General features: G+C 40.4%; 1 protein-coding gene across 3 annotated transcripts in view; it reads right to left on the reverse strand.

Moving 5' to 3' along the window:
* Positions 1–6,645: 6,645 nt before the first annotated feature.
* brinp1 (bone morphogenetic protein/retinoic acid inducible neural-specific 1) overlaps positions 6,646–19,198 on the reverse strand; it is a 129,928-nt gene continuing 117,375 nt past the window's right edge. For all 3 annotated transcript variants that reach the window (XM_037117982.1, XM_037117983.1, XM_037117981.1), the window contains exon 8: positions 6,646–12,242. In XM_037117982.1, the coding sequence (XP_036973877.1) occupies positions 11,102–12,242 (1,141 nt within the window). In that variant the 3' untranslated portion in view covers positions 6,646–11,101. The remainder of the gene's footprint in view (positions 12,243–19,198) is intronic.

The raw sequence follows: 19,198 nt of genomic DNA on the forward strand, positions 1-19,198 counted from the left end.
AGGTGACTTTCCCCAAAAAGGGGAGGTGCATATTGAGTATGGAGGGTTAACGATGTTGTAACTAACAGATTCTCAGACTGACTGACAGCGTTTTATTTTTCTGCTCAGCAAAAGTCAGTGAACCCAGTCAGTCAGAACGTGAAGAACAGATGCTGAGATGCTACACACACTGTATTAGCATTAGCTTGAGGCACTACTAGCTAGCATGATAGATTTTCGGTGCATCTTTATATTTTCTGATGAACTGTTTTAATCTTGCGCCTTTGTGTTGTTTACAAAACTGCCACGTTAGTCTCCGATTCATGATGTCGCTGTGCTCATTTTGTGCTTTTAAAGGCTGCTTTGACTTGTTATTTCATGTTTTTCTTTGCAAATTTGCGATTTCGCTCAGCACCTCCAGGGCCATCGTCAATAACAACACTGCCTGAACCTCCAAAAACATCATAATATCAAGACATAAAAAAAACAAAAAACGCGCCAGTTTCCACCACGCACGCAACTGCATTCAGGTTATTCAAGTCATCTCCCTCTTGCTGTGAGCCAAATGACAACATTTTACACCTCAAATACTCTTTTTTGTGTCTGTTGCTTGTCACAAAATTCGCCGTGTAGAATGCCCTTAACATAGGCGCTCACGCATTTCTGTCATCCGCAGCTGTTAACAAGATTCTGGAATAACAACAGCCTTGAGGTGTTTGTGGTGCAGTGTCTTCAATTATCAGGAGAGCTACCTGCCAGGTTGTGTCTAATTCCTTGCAAGGCGAGAGTGTACACTAACAAGTGTGTTTATTCCTGTCAGCTGTTTTTCTGCCCGGAGGAAGGCACAAAGCTGAAAAAGTTCACCTGTTCCCTTTTAATGGGCTTTATTTGGTTGACATTTATTTGACTGGGGCTAGATTTGTTTCCCACACCCATCTATTATATAAGAGTAAGTGTTTCCATCGTCCCACTTTTTGTCATTCCACTCTGCTTTCTTGTTGTCTGGGGGCTTCGCGCTGCGTGAACTTTAAGAACTGCATTTCTTTTCTCTTTTCGGCGCTTCAAAACATTATCAGTTCCTGTGAACCGGAGGGAGTGAGTGAAATACAGCACAGAAAAAAAACAACAACAAAAAAACACAGTTGAATCAAAATCTGATTTTGCTCTTCCCATGAAAATTCCGCCGCATACTATGCTCTTTTTTTTTCAATACCCTTTCTAAACCTTGTGACATATGTTTTTGCCACCTTGCTCTGATAAAATGAGTCACAAAAGCGCTGATGTTTTGCCAGACTCCTAATGGATTCAGTGGCTTTGACAGAAGGCATCTGTTTCCTCTAGTCTTCCTGTTCCTGTGCTGCTCTCTGCCAGGTGTCAACGATGAATTTCAGACGCTGCACCCCCCCCCCAAAAAAAAAAAAAAAAACTGCACTCAATATGGTTACATGCAATACAAATTAAAGAAGCAACTATTGCCTTTTTTGGATTAAAACCAATTATTCTACCAATGGGGAGATTGATTTATATTATTTATGTTAGCCTTTTGAAAGCCCTTGAGTGTTAAAAGTTGGACAACCACATTGCCCCGTCTAGAAATATCAACACCAATAGTATGGACAGCTATAGCACAGACATTAGCAGGGATATAAGCCTGGATATTAGCTTGGATATTAGCATGGATATTGGCATGGATAGCGATAGCAAGTCACTTTGACATGAGTTCACACGGACAAATTCACAGATAAACTTTCTCCCCACTCCGACTGCCGACACTTGTCTGCTCTGAGGATGACGCATGAAAGTTTCTCTTGAGACAAGATGCCAATTAGCTCAGTTGGCAGAGTGAGCATCCTGTGTACAGAAGCTTTGTGGCCCCGGGTTTGAGACCCTCCCCAACTCTTTGCTTCCTGTCATCTCTGAAGCTGTCCTATCACTAAAGACATACAAAGGCCAAAATTCCCTTTAGACAAATGTGTCATAAATGATTAAACCTAAAAGGTAAGTAATGTGCTGTGTATTTTCCATACATATGTAACATTTTGACATGGTGGACCCTTTTCCTATTGCAGGCATGGTTGGCTACTGGATATGAATGTGGTGTGATGCTCCTGTTTGTGTTTTATTCATGTATTCAAACAGATTATTATTGAGCTACAGTAGGCGGAGATAAAGCTAGATAAACCTCACTATATCACGCCAAATCAAGAAGTTAAGTCCTTCACTTTGGACACAATTAATCCAATATCACTGTGACTGCCTTCGGTAGTCACAGGGAACTTCACACAACATTATTAGAGATAAGAAATACATTCAAATCACAGAGGATTGATCTGTTTTGTTGACTTTTTAGTAGGGAGTAAAGAAGGAATTAGTGACATCTCCAATAAACAAACACCCACTGCAGGTTCAATTTATTACCCTACATTATTTCTGTTTTTCTGTTTGCTCATGTTGATGTTTATCTTTGTTAGCCTTGTTGTATGTGTGGCGGTGTATCTATATACAGCATCTCCCTGTACTTGTGTCCTCGCCATCTGTCCTTTGGCGCACGTGTGAGAACATTAAGCGCTGCTGAAAAGCCTCGAGTCAGAATTCGATATGTGTGTGAGCACACTAAGAAGTAAAGTTGATTCTGTTTTTTCTTAACAACGGTGAGACCGCTTAAACCCTGAAATGAAGCCATCTTTTCCTGAAACGTGGCTTTTCCGTTCATTTTCAAAACACATGAGCCAACATTCCCGCAGTCTGCTTCAACAGTACGTATCCAATTATCAGTGTTATAAATTTGAAATATGCTCGTCGTGTATGTTTAAATACTGTAAAAATCTAGTGGCTCAGTGACCACCTGCAAAGGGAGATCCAAATAAAAAGAAAGAGCTCTTAATATAATTTGGCAGGGAGTGAGATTAAGACGTTGATTTAGCAGCATGTGCTAATGGCCAACGTGTCCAGCGAACCCGTGTCTAACTGAGAGAATGTGCTGGCGGCGGGCACCGAAACAGTGGGTGTGCATTCTCAGAGACCTCATTAGGTAAAGTGAGCTCTTCACGTCTGATTAGTTCAGTTGTTCGGGATTTGCGATCCAACGTGTCATTACAGAATGTACAGAAATCACTCGGGGTAAACAGGGCTACGACAGGAGGTGGTCATAGTAGGTGAGAAAAAGAAATTAATGATTATCTTTATTGGCTACGAGAGTCAGTGCTGGAGCCTCTATATGTAACTCTCACCTAAAGGTGCAGCAATCATCGCGATTACATTTATCGGGACTGCAATGATGCTACGGAAATTAGGGAGCTTTAGGCAGTTATACTAAACTTTCCACTTCACGAGTGTTGCTGCTCTAAGTGTCGACCAGGTGTGACGTTACAGCAGGTATAATTAATGCCAAGGGATCAGATACTGTGGCTGCTGAGGCAAAAGTGTTACACGAGGAACAAATACTCCAAGCGAGACCCCAGGATGACACTGTTACAATCGCTCTTTTTTTCTTGTCCAAAGCAAATCCTGTGACATGAAATTGCACCCAAGAGGTCAGACACAATATTCACATAAGTATTGAAGTCACCTTTAATAAAATGTCGGGGTTACCAGGGCGTCGAGGGAACATCCAGCTCATCAAGAATGCTGCAGCCCGGCTGGTCTTACCTGAGTTTAGTACTCGCTGTTCTCTGCACCCTGCGGTTGCTGTCTGTGGCGGCTGCAAATCCAATGCGGGACGCTGGTCCTCCTCGCCATGCTGCGAATGGCTCTGGCAGAGAGGACATTTCGGACACGGTCAAATACACCAAACGCCCCAGCCCATCTACCACACTCTGCTCCACAGATCTTCTTAGTGCTTCTCAGTTTTCTTTTGTGTCTCCTACCTTGGTATTTATGGGAAAATGTTCTTGGAGTGGAGAGTGCTTCCGCTACTCATCTATTGGTCATTCACATCTACATTTAGCAGACACTTTTGTCCAAATGACAGTAACATAACACATAGACTGATGAGGGAGGCTGCCTTGCAAGGTGCTGACCAGCACATCAGGTGCAGTTTGGGGTTCAGTATCTTGCCCAAGGACACATCGACCTGCTGACCGGGGGAATCGAACCAGCAATCTTCTGACACACTGGCTCTATTCCTGAGCCACAGCTACCCTTATTCTTCCAGTAGTCCTGTAATGTGATCACCAAACTCTGATGCTACCAGTATTGGGATTGCTGCACTCCTATGTTAAACCATTCCTCTGCACCCCACAATTGCCATAGGTCCAATTCAAGACACTGGTACATGCCCACCATGCTGCGAATGGCTCAGGCCAATCCCACATTTAAGACATGGGCAAACCAAATAACCCCAGCCCATCTGCTACACGCTGCTTAACAGATGTCCTTTTGCACGTCTCAGTTGTCCTTTTTTTATTTCTTACCTTGGTATTAACGCTAACAGGAACATGTTCTAGGGGCACGGATTCTATGTGGTGCGCTTCTGCTTCTCCTCTATTAGTCATATCTTCCCAACTTAACTCTGGAACGTGACCACTGAACTCCAGTGCTACTAGCATCAGGAGTGCAGCACTCCTATACTACATCATTCGAGATTTCTAAATTTTTCCTTCATATTCCTTACCTTTTGAAATAAGGTTCCTGGGGTGGGGATTCTCTATAGTCTTATTGTTTCAGGAACATGGGAATATGAATACAGAGCACAGAGGACAAAGCTACCAGCAGTGGGACGGCAGCACTCCCTAAGAACTGAGATTAAAATTGTTTCAGCTGTCAGCTTTCATTAATCTTTCATGAAACCGCGCCACTGACGTTGGACAGCCCTTTTAACATTTACCCAATTACTATAAGGCCAAGCTCAGAACCTCCCCACCACTTATGTCACAGCGTATAGAGTGTCACTGTGCTGAGACAACACGAGAGCGAGGGGTAGATTCACGAAGCCCTTTGTGTCCCACATGAGATGCTTGGATCACAATAGCCATTCTACTCAATTAGTCAGAGATGAAAAAAAAGAGGAGGGGAACCCGATGTATTATTTGATTTCCATTGATTCATGGAGGACATGAGCAGAACAGACACGCCTGCCCCACAGCTCAGTCATAAAATGAACTTGTTTTTGGTTCAGTACCTTCCAGTCTCTGTTGTTGACTGTCTGAGTGCAAAGCTGAACAGAGTGTGGTACGCACACATAAACATACACATACATATGCGGCAGCCAGGGAAATATAAGTATGCAAGGTTAGTTGTTTGAACAGCTGCATCATTTCTGTGCATTTAAATCAAATTATCTTAAAAGCTTTCCCTCACTTTCTTTTTGTGGAACCTATCATTTTGGTTCAAATCGCAGCTTGGGATGACAGAGACATTTTCTCTGAAAAGAAAGCAGCACAGGGGAAGTAAGCAATCATTTATGCCAATCAAATAAAACTTTTTCCTCTTTAAAAACATTATGTGAGTTCCTGCTAACCCTTTTCCCCCCATGAAGTTTATCAAAAGATATTGCATAAAGACGGTGCATATATGCAGAAAGCAAAGGTAATCTTTGTAGCTTGTTGATATAATGCAATAATACACGTTAACAGTGACTGTAACTGGTTTTTGGATTGTAACATTTCTACTTTTTATGACACTGTATCCTAAAGTGTAATGACTTGACAAAAATTGAAACCGATGATAATCGTAAATGCCTACTTGCCTTTTCAGTATTTTGTGAATCCACTTTTGTGTTAAAACGAGGATACCCACAGACAAACATTGGTTCTGACGCACGAGTGTCCAGGTGGCACACCATGACAGATACCTGCAGGTTCAATTCCTGGCAGAGGTTCCCTTTGGCTTGACCAGGCATTTCAACCAATGCAACTGGCAACTGCAATGAGTGGGAAGCCAGTGAGGGAGCATGTCCAGGTTTTAGGGTCTTTTTGTTGTTGCTCTGGGTAAGACTCAATCATATGTCTGTAAAAATCGTCTCCTTAGAACTGAGATGTTTGAAATGAATCCAAACATTTGATTGTTATTTTTTTTAATATCTGTCACATTGATACTGTTAGCCAGTTCAATGTTCTGAGTCCCGCCTCCCCCCCGACCTGGAAATCTTCTTCAACCCCTTGAAGTTGTTGCTGCTGATATCAGATATGTGCTCACGTCACAATATTGGATTGCATACATGTTAAAGACTGAAAACAGTTCTGCTCTGATGCTTATACGAGCACGGCTTTTTAGCCACTAGAGTGTTGCAAAGACAAAAGCAGGGCATGATTAAGCGGATGAATAGATGGACAGAGCTTTTGGGTCCGGATGATAGGGAAATAAATACTGAAGCGGGTGGCGCTGAATGCAAAACACTCGCTGGATGTGAATCCTTGAACACAAGCATAAATTCTTTCAAAGCACTCGGCAAACAACGGAATGCGAAGCCACACAGAGAGCTGGTTGGCCAAGAAAAGAAAATCTGTTATCAGCAAAGTTCAGAGACAGAATAATGCTCAAGATGAGAATCTTCTCTAGAACCAAGGCCAGAGTTAAGAGAATATTCTGGCAACGCTTTGACCATGGCCATAAAATGAGCTGGCTCTTAGGATAAATACTTTTGCAAAGAGTGCGTGCTGCCTTTTTTGTTTGCAAAGTACCAACAATAGGTCCTATAAAGGGAAAAGGTACAAACAAGCCTTGCTCTTCTTATTAAATATAGCCTTTTAATGAGAAATAGATTATTATATGAAACATTCATTTGAAATAAGCTGATATAATGATCTCAACAGAACAGCAAAAAAGTACATAGGCAAGGTATTAGGTGTAAAAATCTTCAGACATATCCATGGATACATGTAAGCAACACTGTGGTAGCATAATGCCATACGAGTAAATGTGCTTGTTTTATGGACCTTGCAGTGGCTTGAAACTAAATTGCAATGTACAGTATGTTCTGACAATAGAAAAACAGTCATAAATTGTCATGAAATCTAATTTGATACATAAGACATGGGTGCCCTGTACTTTGTGCCAATGTACTCAAATCGAGGGCGCTTCATGAAGTAGTCTTTGTATTCCCTTTCAGTACTGTTATATTTCATAATATTGTTATCGTAGCAGAGTTAATATTTACAGATTTACTGTACAACGGGACAAAAATAAAATATCCACCATTTTCTTCAAGTCGTCCTTTGTCTCTTATCTGGTGGTCGTCCCCCCCCCCCAACCCCTGCCCACATGCACAAACCTCCTCGAAAGGTGTAGTTTTCTCGGGAGGAGATGAAAAGTGTATGTTTGAAATTTAATGGTCTTAAATTCTAGCTAATTCTGTGTCAGTCCTCTGTGTAACATCTAAAGGTTTTCTCCAGCTCTAAATGTGTTAAAGGGATAGATAACAGGCACTTAATAATAATAATAATATAATAATAATAAAACAATTCATTTAGATAGTCCAATGGTGAAGCTCAACAATCTCAGAAGTCCCCTAATTTACTGCATTTCTATTGATTCCAGTCTTGCAGCCATCTCTATGACTGAATGCTTAGATTGTCAAAATCAGCTCTAGTCTACTACGTTTGCAATAGCATAGACACATTAGCATGCTAACAGCCTTGAAAGTGATAAGTGAGCTTGATAAACCAGCGCAATACCACGGCTCTTGGAGTACACTTCACTGACACCCAGTGATCCAGAAACCCTCTCTCTCCTTGCTGCTGATCTTTACCTATGCAAGTTGGAAATAAATCAGCAATGCAGACATGACCGCTTACTCACGAGAGACACCTTTACGGATGCTCTTAACCTGATAAAGATATACACTGCTCAAAGTACTGTACTGTGAGATTATTGGATAAACATAGAGCTGAGCTTGACAACCTGAGCCTTACTGCTTGATTCCACCGGACTTGTTGGTGTCGCGTTCCGGATGCGAACGAGGCTGGCCGTGGCCGTTCTCAAAAATGCTTGGGATTCCTACAAATACAGCCCAAGCATCTCAGAAGCAGCTGTCCGATCTGCCCCTGCTTTAATTTTGTGTCTTTGTTTTCGATGGAGACTGCGTCAATCCTCCTCTTCTCCATCAAGGCCCAATTAGTTTGAAAGTTTTGGAAAGATTTGAGAGTCTAATTCCCAACTTTCCGATACAAAGCATTGGTATTTTGCAACGTGCATGTCCTTACAAATTAGACCTTTAATAGAGCAGATCGAGCCAAGTAGAATGTCAGGCACAGGAACAGCATAGAAGATCTGGTAAATTTAAAAAATAAAACTCTCTGCATTGACCCCCGATCATATATTATGTCAAAACAGCCAAAAACAAAAGAAAGCAAGAAGAAAACTTCATGGCCTAGTTACCCATGATAGCAGGACAAAAATTAATGAAAAAAAAAGACTAAATCAAAAAGAAATCTGAGCAGGTCCATAAAAAGCTGGCAGGCAAAAATGCTCCGCTTCTGAAACACTTCCAATGTGGTATGAAGCCATGCAGTGGACAGAACAAAATTTGTGTTTCTGCCAGAACTCGAACTGGACACAGCTGTGCCTGGTGGAATCTAAGCCTGTGATTTTTTCCTGAATGGACCGCCACATTTGCACAAACCCATACTTTGGAAACTGGTCAGCTATTTTGCAGACAACTGAATTGCCTGAAACCGATACGACTTGGATTGAAACAATGTAGTTACAAAGTGAAATTTCCAAGCAGCTCTCGAGTGCTTCACAGAAAGACTGAAACTGTAAAATAATACATGAGGATAATCCATCACACAAAGCCAGACATGACTCTGTGTGCCTCAATCATGACAAAAGTGCATATCTAGAGACAACTATTTAAGTTGTGATTGTGGATGAAGACAAATCCACAGTGGAAAACTGCGTCCTTAAGATCAGAACCAGGTTTGTTCTGCTGCTGTTTCTTGACCAAATCATCGCCCCCAAATTTTGACCACTGCTGTCAAGAGGTAGTGGATTGGCCGTGAAGTTCCAAACCTGCTTTTCTAGTTTCACTGTTGTTCCCACCCACATCCGGGTCACAATCTGCCATGGTTGTTCCCAGATATATTACATACCTCTTCATACAGCTGGATTAGTCTCAAATAACAAGTATTTTTAAAGAAAACAAAATTAAAATGTAAAATGACAAACCAATCAGCTATAACTATACAAAGAGAACAGACATAATAAAAGAATTAAAAGAAAAAAAAACACACAAAAAAAAAAAACAGAAAAAGTTTTTAGATGTTATTCTAAAAGCTTTCAACTGGGCTGGCAGCTTTGACACTGGGAGGAAGGTTTATCCAGAGTTTCGGACGCCATGGCAGCAAAAATGAAGTCCCTCTCTTGTTTTTTTTTTTTTTTTTGAAGTTCACACCCATCTACAGCTAGAACTGCTAGGTTGTATGACATGAGCGACCTTGCCTTTGTTGTCTTTAACAAACATGCACATAATGGACTAGACCTACAAAAAAAACAAACCAAAACAAACCAAAAATAAAAATTCATCAGCAATAGTAATGTTTCAGCATCAAATACCCAAATAAAGTGTGACCAACAATACATAGGTAGTGTTTCATGTCTCAATTTGACGACTGAGTTGTTAAAAAAAGAAAAAAAAAAAACAACACAAAAAAAACGTTGCAGCTCTGTTGATGTTTCCACCAGCAATACACATAAACAAGGTTAGATTTCATATCTGGAAAGAAAAAATCTTTACATTTGGTCGTAGAAAGCTTACAGATTAAACACTGCCGAAAAAGGTATTTCAAGCTTTAATATAACCATTTCTTTTTTCTTTTTTGTTCTTTTTTTTTCCTGTGGCACAACAGAGAAATTTCAATGGCTTTACAACACGATTCTTATCCAACATAATATGCCTTCTCTTGTCGTCCGTCTTTTTTGCTGTGCTCTTATCTAAAAACCGAGAGAATAAAATAAAAACATACAAATGGAACACTTTTTTTCCATGTTATGAAGTGAGTACTTTGTGATACGGGGATGAAACGTTATGTCTCACCATTATGTCTACCTCGGGGGAAGTGTATGGCTTTAGGTTGTCTTGCAAATGTGCCTGAACGATGAATGTTTACACTTTGCTCTTGGTGCTGAAAAGCTCCACAAATCAGCAGTCACAACATGTACATTTTGCAAAGCTGTACAAAATAGCATTGATTGTTAAATCTTCAGACCACAATATTGCACTCACGCACCAGGAGGTACTGCCTTGTGAAAAAACACAGCTTGAATTTCAAACACGGGAAGAAGCGCTCCAAATGCAAGATTTTAGCTTAGACTGGAGTCAATCTCAAAATGACACATTCAATTAACGAACAGCAATAAGCATCAAGCCAAAAAAAGGTGTACGCACACTTGCACACGCGCACGCACACATACACACACATTCACCCACATATACTGTATATGTATATATAAACAGCTGGCTTTTTGTTATTTGACATGACTATCCATTACCGCCCTGCTGTGTGCCTTACGTGTCAGAACAATGACAGAGTGCCTCATAATTCACAGAGCAAATGCAGATTCGCTGTGGGTTTGAAATGTAATAAAGAGCCTATAAGTAATGTGTTGACTACTTGCTCACTAGGGCTATTTAATCCTTACAATGTATAAACATTTTTATTATTAAACCGTCCGTTATGTCTGAAATATTTTGCACATTAGCTGAAATAAAAGGATATCTGGTCTGCCCTTGTGTTATGTCATTATTCCTTTAAAAATGTTTTTTTTTTTTCTCAGTAAAGAATGGCAGTTTCAGATACAACCTTTTTGATCCCTCGGAGTAAAATCAAGGCCTCTTTTTCACCAGTACATAGATTTAATATTTCTTTTTCTTGTTTTTTTTTTCTTTTTTCTTTTTTTTTTTCTCACTCTCTCTTTTAAGTTCTTTTAGGGAATGACAGACATGCTGGGACAAATATGATACAGTCCTTATAGTGATTCCATTAATCTTCTTTATCTGCCTGAAATGCTTTTCATCACTGCCTTTTTCCTTTTTCTCTTTAAGAATTATGCTTACAAAGTTAATATTACATCAAAAGGCAGAAAAGGTCCAAAAATGAAAAAGAGAAAAACAAAATTAAGATTAATATCCCCCTCATAGTTCATTTGTTGGGTGTTTCTGTTTGCTGTCCTTATGTCACTATGTTCAACAGAGTTTAGCAGTCAGGTGATCTGATTGTTTTAGTATCTCTGTGCTGTACATGTCCAAGGCATGATTTACTCGAATCATCTCGCTGTTGTTGAGCTTGAGCCTATGCTTTAGCATACAAGAGAAGAGGTCCAGCTGGGGTTTGCCGGGTGCAGATGGAGGCGCAAGGCGGTTAATCCGATCCCTAATGTCCAGTAACAGGAGCATAACAGATGAGGATGAGTAGAACTGAGTTCCTTGTGTGTACGACTGGTTAACCTGCTGCACAGCACTGCGGAGCAGGTCGGCATTAAAGCGCAGGCTGTAGCCGAACACTTGGATATCAGATATTTTTATGTAGATCTGGCGCTTGTTAGGGTCTGCAAGATCAACTGGGCCCTGTCCCGTGTCATTGCGCAGGCCAGTTGGGATCTTGGCACGGCTTCGCAGGTAGATGTGCACCGTCTCAAAGAAGGTCTTCCACCGGTTGCCCAGCAGGAGAGTCCAGTTGAAGCACTGCGAGTTCTGCAGTCGTACTTTCTCCCAGCGTGGGTAACCGTGTTCCCCAAATGGCATGCTCCAGCCCTCCGAGTGGCTGCCACTGAATGGGTTGACATAAACAAAGAACATGGGGTCAATGCTGCTGTTTCTCATCTGGCAGATCTTCATTGACAGTCCGATGATCATGTGTAGATAGTCCATCCGGTTCTTGTTACTTTTGAGGGTCAGGGACATGCGCTTACGCCATCGGGGGTCAAAGAAGGTCTCTAGTCGGATCTCATTACTGATGAAAGTAGTGTGAATGTACAGTCGTGAATCCATTTTCTGCAACAGGTATTTGAGTTCCAGGTCCTGAAAGTCCAGATCGGTTTCAAAGCTGATGAACTGCTCACTACGTTCTGAGTCCACATTCTGGGGCTCACAGCGACCACGGTACAACTTGTAGCCCTTGTTGCAGGAGCCACATTGTGAGATGTTGGCCAGGCTGCACATGGCACAGCTGTTGTTGCCCCCTATGACACATGGGATCGGTCGCTGGCATAGGGTGACACCCGTGTGGCACACGCATGTCCTTTGGCTCTCCAGGAAGGTCCCCCAGAAGCCGTTCTCATTACAGTAGAGGAAGGACTGAACTCTGTTGAGCCACTGCATCACAGACCTAGAGAGAGAGAAGAGACAAATCAGGAAAGAAGCTTTAACAGTGGTCAGAAAGAAAACCTTCTCATATCAGCACTTTTTTTAAGCCAATTACATGGTGCACTTTGTTTTTTTTATATTTTCCAGAGGACCTTTGGCTTAATTTATGTCTGTGCATTGTGGTAATCACCTTGCAGAGACTTGACCCTCGCTGTGAGAGGCTATCTATAACTGTGGACATCATGTTTTAATTACTGTATGTATGTATGTATGTACTGAAATATCTTTTGCCTGTCTAGTAATGCACTTGAAACCTTTGGAAAACTTTTCGAAGTGTTTGACCTTTTTCTGCTGCTACACTTCTCACTGGTGCAGTACACACATTAAGTGATAAAAATAAACCCATCATTAAGTTAACTGAGATGGATGACTGTGCCTATATAGTCTCTTCAAGTCTTCGCAAGTTGACATAGCCTCTCTAAAATAAATGAATACAATGGCCAAATGGTATTAAAAAAATGTTTCAAATAAATCAATGAATCCATCCATTCATCCATCCATCTAGTCAGGATGGCCAGTTAATAGGATAATTTCTTCCCTTCATGGAGTTGGAGTTGCGTTATTTCCCTGAGGTGGGAGGCATTACTTGCTATTCTTATCTTGTCTCTTTTTTGTTTCCCCTCAGGCATCTTTCCTTGTCATCTTGACAGGACTGGAACTTCTTTTCTGACTCTAGGAGGTGAATTCTGAATCCTGATTCTTCCTCGAGAGAAGGGCTGGTCAAGGTTAGTTTGACATGTTAATGAACATAAGCATTAACTATGATGGATGACATTGCATTCTCAGCAGGCCAGAAAGCCCCCAAGCTATACCCAAATTGAGCGCAGAACAGATCACCTATGGAGGACAATGGAAGCACACGCCTTGATTCCACTAACTTTGGCCTCAAGTCAAGGATGGGTTACAGTGAAGGTGTGCTAAAATTTTCACGGTCCCATATCTGCCCACATTCACCCAAATATTTAGGCTGTTGAGGCTTGCTTTTAAGGAAATGTAAGCATCAACTTGAAACATACATACTCAAGACTGCCCAACACAATCACCTTTACAAAACATAACGTCAACATATTCAGCTGTCGTTGAATGGCTGAAACTAAAAGGTGCTTGCGATGTAAAGGTAATTTCAGTATTGTGTGCCAGCTATTCATATGCTCCTAAAAAACCCTCAATTTTGGTACTAATGATACATTTTTCATCGAGTCCCAGTTTATGCCTCCCCTTTCCTTTGAGTGCAATAGTCTTTTATAGTCATGCTGTGTTAGCAATCATTGTTAGAATAAATGCACAATGAATGAATGAAAAATCATTCTATATTAGTGTCTATACTGAATGTGCATCTGTATCCATAAAATTGCCCAATATATTCATCTTGACAATAGTAATTTAACTACCAAGGTAAATGGGGTGTTTCGCCTACCTATCCATCCATATATCAAAGAGATCTGAGTAATACCTAAGTAACACCTATATATTTTAAATGGCTTAAAATTGCTCAAGGTAGCTAACAGGATGTGAGATAGTGGATTTCAAGTGATGCAATCACAGTAAAGCTTATAAATACCAGCACTACTTAAAAGTTCAAATTGTAAGGGAGTTAATGGTTGAGTCTCATTCCCAGCTTGTCAAATATCAATGCTTTTGGGTCGGTGGATCGGGCCTCAACAATTTACTATCCTATTGGACATTTAACGGCATAACAAGCTTTGAAAAAGCTTGAAATGTATAACAATAAATCATTAGCATCTAAAGAACCTTTGTCTCAATCAGCGGATGAGAAGGGCAAGGAGATACTCTGTCACTAGGAGGACAGCTGGGTAAAGTGACTAAAACTGATGCTATTAAAAGAATGCACTGATGAGTAAAACTGAAACTTTAGCAGGGATAAAAAAATATGTGGGCTGGCAGTATACATAATATTGAAATATTAACAATTGCTATGTTCTCATGAAGTCTATTTGATTCAGAGTAATAAGGTAAGAGTAAAAGGCAGTGTGCTACTTAACTGTATGGAGGGGAGTCCTCAAAAGAAATAAAATAACCATGAATCCTTAATGGGTTTTGAAGGATATAACTTAATTTAAAAGGAATTCTTAATCTCCTATAGATAAGTTAATCAGGATTGCAGCCTTTCTCTGTAGAAATCTTTAATTTTGCCAACTTGCTCACTGGCAGAATGTAGGTTCTGTATTAGGAAGAAGGTTGCTTGTCTCATTGGATGAAAGAAGATTGCATTCAGTCTGGAGAGAATGTATTCTCTTTGTATTAAATCTGGTAAAGGAGAAACTAAATACAACTGATCTAATTTCAATATTTTCTGTCCACGAGTTTCATTTCTCACCCTCTGTGCTGTTTTATAATTAGTACTGTGTAAGATAATATGTCCCTGAATTATATACTTCGAGTGTCCTGTGAGTGTTATTGCTGATTGGAGATTTTTATGGTCAATATGGCTTTGAATGTGCTCAGCAAGCATTTCCCCTGGATAGAAAATGCCACACCTTGGTTGTATGTTTTGGTTGGTGTTTGGCACGATATTTGTTTATGGCATGACAGCAGGAAACAGAGTCTGAAAGCTTCTGTCTCACGCCAAACACACAGGAGTTTGGCATCCCTTAAAAATGAAATTTTCCCTTGTCTTAAATTTTCCCTGACCTGTGCATTTTTCATGTATTTTCTTGTACTCTTGCCATGAATCCGCGTGGTCTTTTCCAATGCTGCAACTCAGTTCATGTCACTCATTGATTTTCCCATTTGTTTGTTCTACTGTAGACTTATATGCCTTGTCTGGAGTAGCTATTTCTTGAGCTGGTGTTCTTATGTGCACTGGTGTGCTGACGTCTTCTTTTGCCTCTTCCCAAAGGATGAAAGAGTCTTAATCTCCTGGCACAGGCGCTGCATTTTTGACTTTATAGCATTTTCCATTGCCTCTCTGTCATATTGCAGTTTGGCCCTCGAGTGTCTTTAGAGAGATGGGTCTATCATGTTTGCTTCCTCGAGCTTGTGTTTGTTGTCTATTCCAGTATGAAGATCCCTGAAGGAGTTACCAAGTAGAGATGTGTCAGTATTATTATACCAAATCACAGCAGGGCAATCTAACCAGTCTGTAGCTGCTCTGACCGTTGCTTAATCCATCCATTACCTAGCTGACCTACTGAGGCAAAGCTTGTTTGTGGGTGTCCAGCTATAACTTGTGTAAATGCATTTTACATGAAAGACATGAGAGGGACTGTGCACATGGTCAGGAAATGATTCTTGATTCTTTAAGAACTAGAAAGATTAAAAAGTAACAAGTATGAAAACATGAACTAGTGCACTGTCCATAAAATCTTAGAGACACAGACAATATGCATTCAGTCATTTAAAATGCAATTTCTAGTCTACTATATCTGCCTTCTAACAGTCAATTCTGACATTTGATGTTTTGCTTTCAGCAGTCCAAGTGTAGCTGGTAGGTTTGATCAAATCTGAAGCACTCACGATGGAAAATATTATTCACAGTGCTCATAGTTGTATTTCTGCTAAATTTGATGAATGTCATCATTATTTGGCCACAACAATCATACCATTTAAATTGGCAGCAGCATACTCCTACAAAAAGATGGTCTGAACGTTTACAAATATCACAAATGCTCTCACAGGTGCCTCATATAGAAAACTATTCCCATTATTTTTTATTGGCTATTCATTATTCCATTGGACATAGGCACTATTATAATGATCCCTCCTTTGAATTTATCCGCAATAACTGCTGAAATATCCAGTCTGAGAGAGAAATAAAATATGTTCTATCACATAACTGCCTCCCTCAATAAGCTATTTCAGTGCATCATGTGGCAAGTTTTATTTTGCCTTATTTGCTTTCATCTCAAGCAATGGCTCAGCTTAGATTTGCCACAGGAAATTAAATGAAAACATTTTGGAATGGATGCTGTTTGTTTTCATGAATTCAAACATTCGTATTTGGAGTTTGTAATGGGGTATCAAACAGCGCTGGTGTTCAAATGACATCCTACGTCATTGGATCACGAGAATTGAATCTGCCTCTCATAAAAGAAGAGAAAAACAAAACAAATAAACCAGAACAAGTGAATTGACAATGTTGTGCCGGCTGAGTATTGTATTAAAGGTATTCTAACGCTGAATTCCTGTGGTGTATTAGTAACATGTCTGTCATATCTGATATAGTACCGCACAGCCAGCGGCTGGATACTGTCAACACTCGGCTTTCTGAGAGGAGTAATGAGCAATAAATGCATAACGCAAAGTGTCACATCATCTCTCCCCTCAGTGGTATCTGCAAACTGACAGTATTTCACAAGTGAACATGCTAACTGTTACTATGGATCAGGAGTAGTGCAACAATACTGTGAGGGAACAAGGGCGGGGCAGTTTATTTACTTAAGATATTTTGATATATTTTCAGACAAGATATCATTTGAGAAAATACCATTTCTATCAATTTAATATGAAATTACACTCCATCAACCCTTGTCTTCTGCGAAGCAATGCCAGTTTGCCACTCTCCTCTTTCACACTCACGACACAGCTACGCCTCACTCACTCATAAGTTCTCCTGCACATTGAAGGAGACACAGCGCTGCTACACTATTTTAATCAGTCTGTTAAGTCTACATGTTGCACATGCTGCACCAAAATATGTGTGTGAATGAAATCATTGCAAACAGTACAAGTACAATATAACGTTGCACTGTGTGTGTGTGGGTGTGTGTGTGTGTGTGTGTGTGTGTGTGTGCATGTCAGACAGAGCTGCTCATTTGAATCATAGTGCAGGGTCACTCTACGTGAAAGTTGGTGGTCTGTTGTGTGATGAGGGCGACAGATGTGTTCTATGTGGACAAGGTCTCTCTCTCTCTGTCCATGCAATGTGAACAAAGAAAAACAATAAATAAGTGAATATATTAAAAATAACATCTGCAAAGACACGTTGGAAAACCACTGAATTTTAATCGCCTGGAACTACAACAATCACACGTTTGAACTGGTATACCACTGTTTTGTGGCCCGCACTGCAAAACATTCAACCTCTGCAGCACTGCTATTAGTTTTTTTTTTTTTTTTTTTTATAAAAGGTTCCATGTAAATATTTTGCAGACACATATTTTCAAGCAGGAAAAAAAAACAGTCTTTGCACTTTTTTTTCCCAGAGTTTGGCTTGATAAAAGTGCTTGTGACAACTCAAATGTGTCTTTGAGTCATTCCACCTAGTAGAAAAATACAGAGATATAACTTTTGGTCGGCATCCCCCAGCCCTATTAACCTTCAGGGGCTCAGTATAAGGAAAAGCCATGTCCATGATGATTATACATGACAAGATCATGCAACATAATTTTAAAAACTGCCTTCAGAAAAAAAACAAAAAAACAACAAAAGATATTAGAATAAGGCGTGTCATGTCAGAACGGATAGAAATTAGGGTGAGGTAATTTATCAACAGCAGGGTACGTTCATATTTGTAAATATGCTCGACTTGAAACATGAATAATTAAAGCCGGTGCATAGCCCGGATGCAAATGATTTGGCTGGGAGTGATGCTACTTCATATCTGTCACTATTAATCATTTATACCAAAGACAAACTGCTATGTTCATTCTACTTGAAGCATGCTGTGATACTCATTACAGGAAATGCAATAGCAAATCCAATATAGTTCAGCTATAAAGTTTCCTCACAGTTATTGCAGCGAGCGTCCACAACAGGAATTTACGACGCCTATAATGAATGGATGGCTCTGTGGTGAGGTGAAGCCAGAAAAATGATAAGGTGCTGATACGCAGCGGTAATTGTGGGCAGCCAACAATGCATCTGATGCCTGTCTCTAATTGGCTGATGTAAATATGTTTATTGATTGACCTTACCTAATATAATGCAGTCTAGGAGGAACATGATTAAAAACAAGAGCTTTTTGTTGTTTAACTTGATGACACAAGTTTACATCACAGTTATTGCAATATGTAATAAGTAACTTCCCCTTCCCCTATTTTGCATCCGTAATTCAATTAAGCTGAAAGCGTAAGTGGCGTAATATGAATGCTTCGAGGCTCCGCGCAAGAATTATGAGATAAAATGAAACTAAAGAGGAGCTGCTTCATTGAGGGTGAAATCACTCAACTGTGCTGTACTGTCAGTCAATACATTATCACTGAATGCACATTATAGCACCCTGCATTGGTAACTTCTTTTTTTTAACAAAGCTGTAAGTAAACTGTATAGTTACTCACATTCACAATGAGGCCGCCAGCGTTTGCATAATAAACATGGTTTATTAAGCAGGTAGAAGGTTGCTCCAGTGAAGCAGATTAAACAAAAAATGATTTCCCTGTGAGTCCAGGCTCAGCTCCTCAATGTCTGAACTGGCTTTTCTTAACAAGGTTGCCTAGGCAACAAAGCATCAGCTTTTTTCCCCCTTTTTTTCTTATTTGCCTTACCTTTCATGCACATTGCAGGAGCCTGTGTGAGCAAACTGCACAGACACTCTTATAAAGTATCAAATTGTCCCTTTTTTTTTGCATTGCCAACCAAGTATTTGTAATCTGAATGCTGATTCTACGGTTCTCTTACTAGTGTTAATGAACCTGAGGGGAGGTGCAATCATCCCTTACTCCACCCATCATCTCTCTTATCTTGGTCACCGGTGATTTGACAAGCTCGCCTCTGGTGTCGGACCCTTGCATTTCCCCTTTCTACCCAAACAGATGCTCTGCACTACGACCCCGTTTTCAGGGAACCTCTGAACATGGTGTGACTAATGTTCCGAGATTGTAAAGGTTAAAAAGCAAAGCAAAAAGGCACAGCCCCCCGAGGAGCCGCTGTGTTCGCTCCCCCACTTGTTGGTGTGACATGGAGTTGCATAATGTTGGTTGTGGCTCAGGAGGCAGAGAGAGTTGTTTGTTAGCTCCT

This window comes from Acanthopagrus latus, chromosome 12 (assembly GCF_904848185.1).
Source record: "Acanthopagrus latus isolate v.2019 chromosome 12, fAcaLat1.1, whole genome shotgun sequence".
Taxonomy (NCBI): domain Eukaryota; kingdom Metazoa; phylum Chordata; class Actinopteri; order Spariformes; family Sparidae; genus Acanthopagrus; species Acanthopagrus latus.